Source organism: Urocitellus parryii, chromosome 7 (genome assembly GCF_045843805.1).
Source record: "Urocitellus parryii isolate mUroPar1 chromosome 7, mUroPar1.hap1, whole genome shotgun sequence".
Taxonomy (NCBI): domain Eukaryota; kingdom Metazoa; phylum Chordata; class Mammalia; order Rodentia; family Sciuridae; genus Urocitellus; species Urocitellus parryii.
The window spans coordinates 161,155,192-161,169,672 of record NC_135537.1 but is presented as its reverse complement, the minus strand read 5'-3'; the positions used below and the strand labels follow the sequence as shown (position 1 = coordinate 161,169,672).

At 45.6% G+C, this 14,481-nt stretch overlaps 1 protein-coding gene and 1 non-coding gene across 2 annotated transcripts; one reads left to right on the top strand and one right to left on the bottom strand.

Moving 5' to 3' along the window:
- Nucleotides 1-3,236: 3,236 nt before the first annotated feature.
- Nucleotides 3,237-11,972, bottom strand: Psmb3 (proteasome 20S subunit beta 3). The gene is made up of 6 exons (XM_026387090.2): nt 11,881-11,972; nt 11,364-11,548; nt 9,152-9,259; nt 6,081-6,258; nt 4,439-4,533; nt 3,237-3,356 (listed from the first exon to the last, which is right to left on the bottom strand). Exons 1-6 carry the CDS (start codon nt 11,881-11,883, stop codon nt 3,308-3,310), a joined length of 618 nt encoding a protein of 205 aa, XP_026242875.1. The 5' UTR covers nt 11,884-11,972; the 3' UTR covers nt 3,237-3,307.
- Nucleotides 11,973-12,836: 864 nt separating this feature from the next.
- Nucleotides 12,837-12,910, top strand: Trnan-guu (transfer RNA asparagine (anticodon GUU)). Its single transcript has one exon. It is a non-coding gene; the product is annotated as a tRNA-Asn (tRNA).
- Nucleotides 12,911-14,481: the final 1,571 nt, after the last annotated feature.

The following is a 14,481-nucleotide window of genomic DNA, read 5'->3' as shown; positions in this document are numbered from 1 at the left end:
CAAAAGCAAGGTGCTAAACAACTCAGTGAGACCCTGTCTCTAAATAAAATACAAAATGGGGCTGGGGATGTGTGGCCCAGTGGTCAAGTGCCCCCGAGTTCAATCCCCAGTACAAAAAAAAAAAAAAAAAAGTAATAACAGGTTTGATAAGCAGTTTTTAATACAAAAGGCATTTTGGTATTTTAGCCACTGGAAAACAAAAGCTGTAGCACCAAGAAAGTTCTGAGATAGCTCACTTTTGAGATTCCATTTAGTGTATTTTAAGGTTAATTAGAGTTGACATCAACATTTTTAAAGACAGGCAAAAATTCACATTAAAACAAACAAATCCTCCCTATGCTTCTATTTAGAGTAGGTAATATGATTCCAAGAGTTAAAAATTATTTCACAACCTATGACTTCAGCTTGGCAAACAGATTCCAAACTGATTCATCCCTATTAAAATGTAAGCTCTTAAAAAAAAAAAAAAAGAAAGAAAGAATGTATCCCTGAATAAGTAGACATGTATTTTAAAAGAATCAGACAATCTTTGAAGCATCCTTGTGTTTCCTTTAAATTGGTCTAGAAAGAACCATTATATTAGCTTCATAGAAAGGATTGACTGGCTTCTTGGTCTAAGGTTAACACGGTGATCATCTGTTTAAGGATAGAAAGGTGGGCTGGGGATGTGGCTCAAGCTGTAGCGTGCTCGCCTGGCATGTGTGCAGCACTGGGTTCGATCCTCAGCACCACATACAAAGATGTTGTGTCCGCCGAAAACTAAAAAATAAATATTAAAAAATTCTCTTTAAAAAAAAAAAAAGGTACCAACATTATGTAAACCCGTAAGGAAAGGAGGAGGAGATGAGGGCTTCCCTTGGCAGTTGGGAGCTAAAACTCAAGGGATTCTTAGAAAAATGACATGATGGCAGCAGTTCTTGTTTCTTCTGAGTTAATTCTAGTGAGGGAAGGCATTATTTTCTTTCTTTTTTGGTATTGGGGATTGAATTGGCTAACCCTGAGCCACATCCCCAGCCCTTTATCTATTGATCAATATATATACATTTAGTTGTAGATGGACATAACACCTTTATTGTATTTTTTATTTTTATGTGGTGCGGGGGGGGGGGGGAATCAAACCCACTGCCTCACACATGCTACGCAAGCGCTCTACCACTGAGCCACAACCCAAGCCCCTCTTGGCCCTATTTTTTTTTTTTTTTTTTAAATCTTAAGAGATAGGGTCTCACAGAGTTGCTTAGCGCCTCATGGTTGCTGAGGCTGGCTTTGAATCTGATTCTCCTGTCTCGGCCTCCCTAGCCACTGGGATTACAGCATGTACCACTGCATCCAGCAGGGAAGACATTCTTGCTCTTGAAATTTCTTTATACCCTGGACAAGTTCATGGAAATCTTGATATACATTCATCCTAATCTTTGCTGATGTTCCATTTTTGTTACTTTAGTGGGGCCATGCTACTTGCTGTCCTTCAGTGTTACTTGTCTTTGATGATCTAGGTCAGCTTTATTACCACTTAAAAATCATTGGATCCCTGCGTGGTGGTGCTGGCCTGTAATTCCAGCCACTCGGGAGGCTGAGGCAAGAGGATTGCAGATTCAAGGCCAGCCTCATCAATTTTGTGAGGCCCTATGCAACTTGGTGAAACATGTCTCAAAAGAAAAAATAAAAAGGACTCAGTGGTAAAGCACCCAGGGTTCAATATCCAGTACCAAAAGAAAAAAAAAATCATTGGAAACACCTCATGATCCTTTACTGAGATTTCTTCACAACTGTCTCTGCCTGGGTGCAATGGCACATGCCTATAGTCCCAGGGGCTTAGGAGGGAGGAGGATCGTGAGTTCAAAACCAGCCTTAGCAAAAGTGAGGCACTAAGCAACTCAGACCCTGTCTCTAAATAAAATACAAAATAGGGCTGTTGGGGTGGGGTACTGGTGATATAGCTCAGTTGGTAGAGTGCTTGCCTTGCATGCACAAGGCCCTGGGTTCAACCCCAAAGGATGTGGCTCAGTGGTCGAGTGCCCCTAGTACAAAAACAAGACAAAACCCCCCTGCCTCTATCTATGACTGAAAAGACCTGCAGGAAGCCCTCAAGAGCCCTTGTGTACTGTTTTCCCATTGCTCCACTCTTCTTGTCCAGCTGTGTCCAAAATCTCTAGCAGGGATTTTGCTGCCAGTGATGTGTGTCGCAGTGCCCGTGGGAGGCATTCTGGGGTGGCTGTTTGGGATCCACTGTGCTAAACAAATGTCCCTTTGTTTTCTAAGGCATCTACTACAGCTTGCAAGCTGGGCTCAAGGTATCTTAGAAGACAGATAATTGACCCTAAAAAGTCAATTAAGTCAGCACCTCAAGGGATGAGATCCAGTGTGTTTTGTGAACTCCCCAGGTTGTTCTAAAACTGACGTAGAAAACCTGGAGTTGTGGCTCAGTGGTATAGGGTGCTTGCCTTGCACATGCGAGACCCTGGGTTTTATCCTCAGCACCACATACAAAAATAAACAAGTGAAATAAAGGTGTTATGTCCAACTACAACTAAAAAATAAATATTAAAAAAAAAAAAAAAAGGGCTGGGGATGTGGCTCAAGCGGTAGCGCGCTCGCCTGGCATGTGTGCGGCCCGGGTTCGATCCTCAGCACCACATACCAACAAAGATGTTGTGTCTTCCAAAGTAAAAGAAAAAAAAAAAAAAAAAAAAAAACCTCTTGTGGGTATTTGGCCGAATTTCTATCTTAAACATTTTTTATAAAAGATTGAGGATCACAGTTGGAGGCTGGCCTCAGCAACTTAATGAGACCATGTGTAGGGCACCCTGGGTTCCATCCTCAGTACCTTAAAAAATAAAAATAAATAAAGTAGCCTTGGACAAGTTCTCTATCTGCCCTTTATCTCTAAATAACTAATCACAACTGCTCTGGCTCATTATGATGATTAAATTCTAGAAGGTGAAAGCAATTTATTCAAGGCCAAGCCCAGAGCAAGCATTCCACAGTGACTTGTAGATTATTCTCCCTGATCATTCAGTGGAGCAGCACACATATCAAAAGGAAAACCTGAGCCCAGTCTGAGCTCAGTAGGGAGCACCTGCTTATTAGCATGTGCAAGGAACTGGGTTCCACCCCACCACACCCATCCCTAAGAAAAAGAAAGAAAAATCTGAGGACCAAGCTAAACCTTAGTAGCTCTTTGTACCTGCCTAGTTGAGGACAGAGTCTGGGGAAGCACCAAAGACAAGCAGTAATGAAAGAAAGGCTATTTTATTTTTTTTTTAAAAAAGGAAAGAAAGAGAAAAACTGGATTCTGTGAACAGGGTCAGTCCATTCGGGCCTTCAGTGTCCTGGTGGTGATCTTGTCCTTCTCACTGTAGAGGGAGAAAATGACAGAAGACATGTATACCCACCTAACTGGTAGCTACACCTCCTGCCCCAGCCTTAACAGCAGGCTCTGGGCAAGGAGAGCTGAGGGCCACTTACTGCCCCCAGGAACTGTCCAGCAAGCCTCAGCTGGTGTCAGCCTGTGGTGAGAAGCAGGAGGATGAGAGGGGAACTGGGAAGACTCCACAGGAGAATCACCTAGGGGAGCTTCTCCCAGAAAATGGTGGACTGAGATGGCCTCCAAAGAACAAAAGGCACTCCTGAGCGGGGCACACACTATAATCCCAGCTACCTGGGAGGCTGAAGCAGGAGGATCTCAGGTTTGGGGCCACCCTCAGCAACTTAGAGAGGCCCTATCTCAAAATAAATTTTTAAAAAGGAGCTGGGGTAGGGCACTTGTCTAGCCTGCCTGTGCAAGGTCCTGGATTTACTCCACACTATAGAAGGGGGGGGGGGAGGTTCCTCAGGCCTAGAGATCCCCTTGATCTAATCCCAGTGAACGCAAGAGAACCTTAGGGTAGTAAATTCTGTACTGGCAGGAAGCTAGCAGGCTACCCCAAGAGGAAAAGGGTCTGAACGCTGACTGGACTGCAGAAAGCAGCTGGAAGCACACTTTCTACTTTAGACAATTAGGTTCTGGTCACAGTCCCAAAGAGGGGTGTGTGTGTGTGTGGCAGTTAGAGAGCTGGAAAATGGTTCCCCAGAGCTCAGCACATGCCATGGTTCTGGGCTCTGGACTTGTGGGGGTCAGGAGAAAGAATGGGGAGCTGCCCAGATGTTCAATTTGCAGTAGCTTTGTGGTGGCTCCTGCCTACATAGCTCTCTGAGATCTTAGGGTTACCATTAGGGAAGAATATGAGCAGAGGAGGCAGATCAGGGTCATGGAGCCCCACCTGGCAGAGGCCAGGGGAGGTGGCATGGAAGCACTGACTTCTGCTCCGTGCCTGCCACAAGCCCAGGCTTTTTTCTCTTCATGCCTGCCCAGCTGGCTGGGAAGATGGAGTGTTCGTGGGGCAGCAGACAGACAGGTATCTGCAAAGTGTCCAGACTTCTCCCAACATGTACTCACATGATGTGGACAATGACTCCCATGCCTGACACTGCGTCCCGGTCCACAGCATTCAGCATGGCTTGGGAGATGGTTTCAAACAGGTGTTCTGGATCCTGCGGCAGAGCAGAGCCCTTTCAGACTCCTGACTTAGTTTGGCTCCTTTACTTTCTTTTTTTCTAGCCTCAAGGTCCCAGTTCTGGCTTCAGCCATGCTTGAAGTGAGGCTATTCCCTGGATGTGGGAAGCCTCAACTCCTTCCTTGGCAGGGAGCAGCACTATGTAAAGATGTCACACTCTGAATTTCCTCCAGGAGCCAGCAGCGTGACCTGAGCAAGTAACGTGTCCCTTCACTGAACCTTAACTCCTCTTCTATAAAATGCGGAAAACAATCTCCACTTGGCTCTGATGTGCTTTCTCAGCTGCTGGATGAACTCTCCCCCTGGATGTCCCATAGGCACCTCAGAATTCAACCTGTCCAACCATGTCCACCCTCTCCACCCCAAAACGGCTCCTCCTCCCACACTCAGCCTGGCTAAGCTAGGGGGAGACTCAGCCTCTTCAGCGACTGCCTCCTCCCCTGCTTCCTTCCCAGAAGAAGTCCCCCGGACTGGCTGCCCTTCTGTCCCCACTGCCACCGTCTTTGCTCAGGACTTCAGTGCCTCCTGTAGATGACAATAACCTGTCACATCCAGTTCCTCACAGTGGGGGGAAAGTGTTTTAAATTCGTTTGGGTGGTTTGAGGCCCTTAGAAGTCTCATTCTAATCTCCCACCCCATCTCAACCCGCATTCCGCCCCCATGGCCACCCTGAGCTCTAGTCACAGAACACTCGGAGCTCTGCCTGTACCTTGCCCAGGCCCGTCCTCCTGCCACCAGGTCCTTTCCTTCCTCCTCTTCCCAGCACACTGCATTTTAACAGGTATCTGGGTGTCTGTCAAGCTTTGGTAGGTGACAGTAAGCCCTTCAAGTCACACTGTATCCAGGTCCAAGCCTAGAGGGCTGGCATGCAATGACAATAGCTACCCCTTCCAAGAGGCAGTATCCTGAGCTCTCTTCATGAGCTTTCCTAAAACCACACCTAAGTCAGTCTCTGTCAGTACCCTCTTTCCCAGCTGAGGGGACGGAGATAAAATAACAGAATCAAGAACAATAACCAGGGGCCGGGAGTGTAGCTCAGGGTCGCACACTTGTCTAGCATGTGTGAGGCACCGGGTTCAATTCTTAGCACGGCACATAAACAGTAAATAAAAATAAAGGTCCATCAACAACTAAAAATACATTAAAAACAAAATAAAACAATAGCTAAGTGGTAGATGGACCCAGGTTTCCAACCCAGACAGCCTGGGTCCAAACCCATTCTATCAGCTGCCATTAATGCTGCACTGTGTTAAACATTCGTTTGATAATGGAAATGAGAACCCAGTGAATCCAACTCAAGGCTGTGGTAAACAGCTGACCTGGGCCTGCTAACAGGGGTGCTCTCCTCCAGAGTCTGCTGGCCCCGGGGAATGATGCTCCTGGAAACCCTCCCAAGGAGCAATAGCTGTAGTCTACCCTCGGGCACTCCATTCTCCCCACGACTTGCCACACAACCACATTTTGTTCCTGATGGCCACGGGTAGCTACCCCAGAGCCCAGCTCCCCTCTCTGCCACCAACTCACCATATTGGGCTCCCAGAGGGACTCGCACATCCCGTACATTTGTTCAGCGCAGGTGCCACTAACTACAAAGTCGTCAGTCACCATGGGGCAGCCAATGAGGTCTAGAGAGCAAATGAAGGGCTTAAAGGTCTTCGGGTCCAACCCAGCGATAACTGGCTCTGTGTAGTAGGGGCCAAACCTGTAGGACCAGGACCAGAGAGAGAAACCAGGGCTCAAGAGTACTCACTTTCATGTGCAGGCCTATTCAGACAGACAAGGCTCTGGTCCAGCCCTGGGAGGAAAACTCAGGACCTGCTTGGGAAGATCTTCTCCCCGTGGTCAGCTCTGCCTAAGCCTCTCCTAGTAGCTGGCAATGCTTGAAGACCTCATCATTACCACCATCAACTCGTGATCCTCCTATTCCAGCCTCCCGAGTTGCTGGGATGGCTACAGTGCCTGGCTTCATCTTCTTTTCTCTGACACTTCCCTTCACATCCATCTTACCCTGGCCCTCACTTCCTCTTCCCTTCTTTGGGAATTCAGCCTTCTTCCCTATCCTAACCCAAAGTTCTATCATTATTCAATTCTCTAAACATTAATACCTCTATGCCTTTAGAAAAAGAATTTGAGGCTGTTTATTGAAAAAAAATAAAACAAATCAAGTACAAGTTATTCAGACTGAACATAGTATTGCTCTGAGCCACCTGGCAAGGCAAGGCAAAGAGGGAGACTCAGTGAGCTGGGTTATTTCTCACTGCCTGCAAAAGGAAATGGCAGCTTATTGGAAATTTTTTCTAGATCTCAAACTCTGAGCATAATCAATTTGTTGGGCATAGTTGTACATGACTATAATCCTTGCAACTCTGGAGGCTGAAGTAGAAGGACCCAAGTATATAGCCTCAGCAACCTAGCGAGACCCTCAGCAACTTAGCAAGACCCTGTCTCATATTAAAAAATAAAAAGGGCTAGGGATATGGAACAATGGTAAAGCATCCCTAGGTTTAATTATCCCCAGTACAAAACAAACAACAACAAAAAAAAATTGAGAAAAAAATCAGTCTTACTTTTTTTTGGGGGGGTGGGTGGATGAATGGGGGGCCTTATTAAATTGCCTCAAACTAGTGAGCCTCTGGCCTCAGCCTCCCAAGTACCTGGGATTACAGGTGTGTACCAACAGGCCCAGGAAATCTTAGGAATATATATATTTTTAAACTCAGGGGCCCTCTACCACAGCACCTCATCCCCAGCCCTTTCCATGGTTTGAAACAGTGTCTCACTAATTGCTGAGGCTGACCTCAAACTTGGGGTCCTCCTGCCTCAGCTTCCTTAGTCACTGGGATTACAGGTGTATGCTAACACACACGGTGTCTAGTTTTTTTTTTCCAGGACTTACATTTTTCTAAATTTTACTCTACATTTAATTGATACATAATAATCGTATATATATTTATGGGGTACAGTGTGATGGTTTAGATACATATATACATTGTGTAATAATAAATTCATTGTGTTTAACATCTCTATCACTTCAAAGATTTGTCATTTCTTTTGGTGAGAACATTCAGAATCCTCTCTTTTAGTTCTTTGGAAATGTACACTACACTGCTGTTAACTATCATGGTGTCTAACTTTTATTTTTCCCTTTGCAGTGCTGGATGGAACCCAGAGCCTTAATCTTAGGGATCTTTACATATAAAATACTTTTTAACTAATGGACAATATTCTCAATAGAAACAGTAGGTATAAAAGTATTATCCTTGTGTCTCATTGACTTGTAGTAATTTCTAAGAGCATGACCTTCAGTAATAGCTCTATGAAAAATACTTTAGGGCTAGGGGTAGAGCTCAGTGGTAAAGCACTTACCTAGCATGTGGGAGGCCCTGGATTCAATCCCCAGCACAGAAAAATAATAATTAAAATTGGTAAACCAGAGAAAACAAAGGGGTGTGTGTGTATAACATGCTTTAATCCAGTTTCTCAAAAAGACCCCCTGGGTAACAATTTCTGTAAAAAGTTGAAATTTTTATATTTTCCTCTCAATAAACGGAAAAAAAAAAAAAACCTTGACTATCTGGATAATGAACTTAAAACCAAGGACAGTCATGGAGCTCAGGGCTTATGTTTGGGGTCAAGATCATGCTTTGCCAAAGCATCAGCTGTAAGTCAGTTTTAACTTTTACTGCAGTCTTTTCACAGAGGGGCCTGGGCTCATGAAAAGTGTTTTTCTTTAGGAGGCCCAGTACATGCCACAGCATGCAGATCACTGTCTCTACCTATTCCGATTTAAAAAAAAAAAAAAAAAAAAAAAATTTCACTTGGGCTGGGGAATGAAGCTCTGAGCTATAGCAACTAAGAATTCAGAATTTTTCATGTGAGTCTCACTGTATTTTTATTCTTTTTAAGAAGCACAAGCCATTAAATATACAGCTAGATGTAAGTGAATTTTTATAATTTTATAAGACTTGCCCCCTTCCCAATATAAGTCAATCTAAAAATTTTTCTGTTGCTGGATGTGGTGGTACATGTCTGTAATTCCAGCTACATGGGAGGCTGAGGCAAGAGGACTGGAAGTTCAAGGCCAGCCTCAGCTATTTAGCAAGATCTTGTCTCAAAATAAAAAAGAAAGACTGGAGATATATATAGCTCAGTGGTAGAGCACTTGCCTAGCATGCATGAGGCCCAGCGTTCAATCCCTAGCACTGAAATAAAATAAACAAAAACAACAGAAACAAAAACAACTTAGGGTTTTATTTTTGTTTTTATTGTTTGTTTGTTTTTGTTTTGGTATTTTGGATCCCACTGAGCCACATCCCCAGTCTTTTTTATAAAAATTTTTTATTTTGGAGACAGGATCTCACTAATTTGTTCAGGGCCTTGCTAAGTTGTTGAGACTGACCTCAAATATGGGAATCCTCCTGCTTCAGCCTCCTGAGTCACTAGAATTATAGGTGTGATCACCACACCTGGTTTCTGTAATGAGTTTTCCTCACAAAAACTAATACTAATAATGAGAAATGGGAGGACAAGGAGGACTGCCTGTCCCTCCATTCAACATGCCTACTTGGCCAATCAAGGGCTGTACTTCCACTCACCGTTTCTCATATAAGAGGTTAGCCACCATGCTCATGAGGGTATAAGGCTTAATCTGCCGACCTTCCTTCAACTCATACAGGTTCAGCCGGAACTTGAGGCGTTGAGCACTACAGTGGGAGGAGAAAAAAGTAAGTGAGTCATTGCTGGGTGTCCCCTTGAGTCTATCCTGTGGTAGTCAGGAGGAACTCAAGGAGACATACAACCTCTTTCCTGACCAAGGGATGCTGCAAAGTCTTAAATGTACTCAGAAGCAACAGCTTTGTGCTGATGGACAGGAAGGTATCCAAGAGAGAAGGCCACACTTCTCCTAGGGCCATCTCAGAGTCCACCAATGCCATGCCTGGTTTCTGTAATGAGTTGGAGGCACAGCAATGCTTCCAACAAAGTCTTAGAGACAACTTTAGTTCCATCTTACAGGTGAGGAAACTGAGGTCTAGTGAAGTAACTGTTGCCCACAAACAAGCAAAGTCAGTGAGAAAATCTCCCAAAGAAAAGGAAGCAGCGTGAGGAGAGTGCAAGGCTGCTGGGAGCCTGCACACTGACAGGAACCTGAGCTGTGGTTCTCTGATTCCAACAGGAGAAAAGGGTGAGCTGGGTTAGAGCTCAGGAAATTCTGTGTTCTTGAGACATAGGGGGCTTTAAGGGAAATGAGAGAGAATATTATCTGACAAGTGTCCACCCTATCCATGAACGAGTCTTTCAGCCTTTTAGGACTGAAGTCCAGAGCTGCTGCTCCTTAGGCCACCAGTTTCCTGCAGCCCCTGCCACCTGTGACCTCATATTCCCGCATGGAATATTTTCCCAGTGCTTTTCCTCTTTTCTTCTCTGACATCTCTTCCTCCGCCACTGCTAAAATAAGATTCAGTTCTCAAATTGCAGCTTATTCTTTTTCCCCTCCACATGCTTTGTCTCTCCAGAATCTTCTCCCATGGATTTAACACATCACCAGGGCCTCTCCTGCACTCAGCTGGTAACTTTAAAACCCTAATTGCTTGCAAGATATTTCTGAATGGCTTGCCTTGTCCTTAAAATTGGTGTCAAACTCAAAGTCATCATCTTTTCCCCAAAATTAGTCTTCCCAACTCCTATATTTTAGTTAACATGCTCAAAATAAAAATCATTTTTGGATCTTAACTGTGTTGCTTACGTGCCGGATACTAATCTAGATTTTAGTACAGTTGTCCCTTGATATCCATTAGGGACTGGTTCCAGGAAACGTCCTCCCCCCATACCAAAATATGGTGGTGTAACAGGTGTCATGGCACTCACCTGTGATCTCAGCAACTCAGGAGGCTGAAGCAGAAGGATTGAAAGGTCAAGACCAGCTTCAGCAACTTATTGAGACCATGTCTCAAAATAAAAAATAAATAGGACTGGGGATATGGCTCAGTGGTAAAGCAACTCTGGGTTCCATTCCCAGTAACAGAAAAGGCAAAGCCCCAGATCCTTCCATTGTTTTTTTACACCACCTTCTTAGAACCATAATCTTCACACTTGGACCATCACAAAATTGACTTGGCTTCTCTTCCAAACTCTCCCTTTTCATACAAAAAACCACTATCAACTAGCTAACTTACAGGTGAGGAAATATGCACCAACCCATCATGGGTTGACTATCTCTGTATACCTGCTTTGTTTGCCAACTAGACATGAAGTTCTTTAGGAACTGGGCAGACACCACTCTGACTTTAAAGAGACCTGCACTGGGCTGGGAGGTGGTGCACACCTATAATCCCAGACTCAGTAGGCTGAGGCAGGGGGATTGCAAGTACCAGGCCAGCCCCAATAACTAAGACAGACCCTGTCTCAAACATAAATAAATAAAAAGGGCTGGGAATGTAGCTCAGTAGTAAAGCTCCTAGCTTCAACCCCCTATTGCCCCCCACCCCACCCCCCACACAAAGAGATCTGCACCGGGATCCTGGCTAATACCCATTAACTTGCATATTGGACAAGACACTCTGAGATTCTCGGATTGTACATCTGCAAAGTGGGACAGCAACCTGGTAATATCTGAGATTAAATGAGTCCGTGCACAGTAAGGTGCCTTCCAGAGCCCCACAGATTAAATGCTGGTCTAGGTTGTTCAGGACATCTGTACCGCTGGGGTATCGGAAAAGCCTCAGACTCACTGATGGTGTTTGGCAGACGACCAACATCCAGGTTGGTCCAAGAAAGTTCTGGGTGTGGGCAGAGACCCCTGACACTTACACCGTCTGGACATCTGTGGCGAGCCCCGCCAGGCCAATGTATAGCCTGTCACCCATAGGAAAGATCTTCTGGAAGTCCGTGGTCACCATCTGCGCTTGGATCCCGAAGCGCCTGTCTGCAGCGATGGCCACACAGTTCTTCCCCTTCATGGCCATGACGGCCCCTCCATTATAGGACATAATAGACTGGGAAAGACAAAGTGGAGGGCCTCAACGCGAGGAGCCAAAGGCTGCCATAGCCCCCAGCCCAGCCCCCGATCTGAATGCTCCTGTGCTCCCTGTCCTCCAGACTGGAGGCTCCTGGACGCCCAGAACTCCAGCTCTTTAGATGGGCCCTGTGCGACAGCTAAAAGCCCCACTCAACCCCTAGGTCCTCCCCGTGGGGTCCGCTTCCTTCGAATTGAAGCTGCTTCCTTCCATCAACCCGGAGATACTCTCTCCGCTCCTAAGTCTGATCTTACCCCTCCCGGCTTCTCAATTCCTACCCCATGTCCTTTTTCCTCACCCCGCTTTCTCACCATGATTGCGGTATACTAGGACCCCCGATCGCCGCTGCAATTCCAGTAAACCGGTCCTGGCTTTCTGTACGCCAACACTCTTGCTGTTTCCTTTCCATTGGTTGATAGACCAAGTCCTTCTGGCAACTTGGGATTTCTATTGGCTGTCCCATCCGTCAATCATCTTCACAGGTTTGGTTGAGAGGCCAAAACCGGGGCGGGGAAAGAGGAAAGTGAAAAGTCACTGTGAGTACGGAAGCGACCTGCGTCGGGTGCATGCTGGGATATCGGCGGACCCCAATTCAGCCTTAGGGACTAGAGAAGGGGCGGGGCCGGCACGCACGTGGGCTGGGAAAGCTGTGCTGGAGAGCTGCACCCCGAGCTGCCGGGCTTTCGTGGAGCACGCTGTATAAGTTACTTGTCCTCACTTTATTTCTCTGTCCCAGAAATCCCAGAAAAGCTACTTGTACCTGGGCACTTTGCGAGCTTTCTATATTCTCTGTCTTTGAACAGTGCGTGGTGTATAGAAGACTCCCATTAAGTCCTAGTTATAAAAATGCGAGAGGGAGGGGAGCACATCGTGGGTATTCTGCGGCTACAGGGGTTCAGCTTCAAAGGGAGTTTTGGAGAGCAGAGGTGGGTCTACTTTTTGGGACCTCTTCGACGGGTCGTCAGTGTAGCCCTAAGTCTCAGGTCACCCTAAAAAGGGACAGTTCGGACCTCTCCACATGTAAGTACAACTCAAGATTGGTCAGTGCCGATCACTAGCAGACAGACCTCTAGCAATCGAGGAGAAGCGACCACGTTCTGCGCCTTCCCCTACCAAGCCCTATCGCCCTTCCTCACGGACAGGACCTTTTATTTTCTCCCAGGATCTGCTTTCCTTCGCTGGATTTCAGAGCTCTTGTTACGGTTCCTGCGCCATTGCAGGCGTCTTCCCATTGACTCGGCTCTCTGCTACCCCAACAGTTATCGCAGTCTCTGTGGCGCAATCGGTTAGCGCGTTCGGCTGTTAACCGAAAGGTTGGTGGTTCGAGCCCACCCAGGGACGTAATCTTTTTCTCTGATGGGATTCTTTTTCATTTTTTAACAATCACACCCTCCTAAAAGCCAAATTTTGTATTGAAATGAAGAGGCAAAAAAAAAAAAAAAAAAAAAGAAATGAAGAGGCAACGTTTGTTTCTGCGACTAATCAGAGGACTGAAAAATTTGTTGTAAAGGACGGAATAATTTCTCTCGCTCTTCTCCATCATTGCCTTCCCACCGCTATGCTCAAACTGGATTGCAGGAAAGCAGACCGAGGCTTTTGTATCACGAAAACAAAAAGGCGATTTGTTTTATGATGCATTTTTTCGATCGGATTAACAATGAATTTGCAATGAAGACAGTTTTCCATTGTCTCCATCAGTGGATGGTATGAACCCTAAATACTATGTCTGGAAGGGAGGACTGTGAAGATAGAGAAGGAAGGGCAGAGACAAGCTGAGGGATGAGGAGAAAGACGCCAGAAGGGGAACATAATTAGGGTTAACAGAGAGACAGAAAGAAGGGACATGACAGAGACATAGGATGAGTGGGGAAGCCCCCAAGAAAATGGAGAGAGGGAAAAGACAATCGTTTAATATGACATTATGAGAAGCACAGAAGAAGAAGAGGAAAAGAAAGAAAAAATAAGATGCTAGAGATACAGAAGTGGGGAGGAAAATGGGGAAATAGAAGTAGAGACTGGCAAAGAACATTATTTCTTGGGAAAGAAAAGGTGTGAAGGACACATATACTCATGAAAGATCTAGAGGAACTGCTCTATCCTATCTTTGGCATTTATTTTTTTTTTTGGGGGGGGGGTACCAGGGATTGAACTCAGGGACATTCAACCACTGAGCAACATCCGCAGCCCAATCTTGTATTTTATTAGAGACAGGATCTCACTGAGTTGCTTAGTGCCTTTCCATAGTTGAGGCTGGCTTTGAACTTGCAATCCTGCTGTCTCAGTTTCCCAAACTGCTGGGATTACCAGTCTGCCCACTGCACCCAACCTATCATCAGCATTTTAAAAGGGATCTTATTCTGGAACTAGCTCTTAGCATATGCTGGAAATAATCACCTAAATTTCTTGGGTTCCTGCCCTTTGGGAGCTGCTAGTCTATGAGTGACACAGTGACTCTTGTTCTGAATTATCAACTAGAGGACCACATGAGATACAAACAAAATTGAGGGGATGCATAAGGCTTTTTATGTCTGCCGAAGTGCATTCCAGAGAGCAGGTCGGAGTTTTGGTCTCCATGGAAAATAGCAAGGGAATCTTTTCAATCAGTTCTCTTGAGACTTCTGGCTCACAGGAAACTTCTTTTGGACATCTTCTCCCTCTCCATTGTTTATCAACCCTTAGATGTTCACACATTCACAGGGACAAGCCTGGATAGACACCTGGTGCTGAAGGAGCTAATGGGACAGGCTGTGTCCCTCCTAGTTTGCCCTCACCTGCCCTGTAAGTGCATGGCATGCCAAAGCCCATCTCATCTGCCAATGCCTAAGTGCAGTACTTGACCTTGACACACGACAGGTGCTTCCTTGTCAGTTAATAGAACAAAGAGTGGAAAATCAGAGAACTTAAAGATGTGG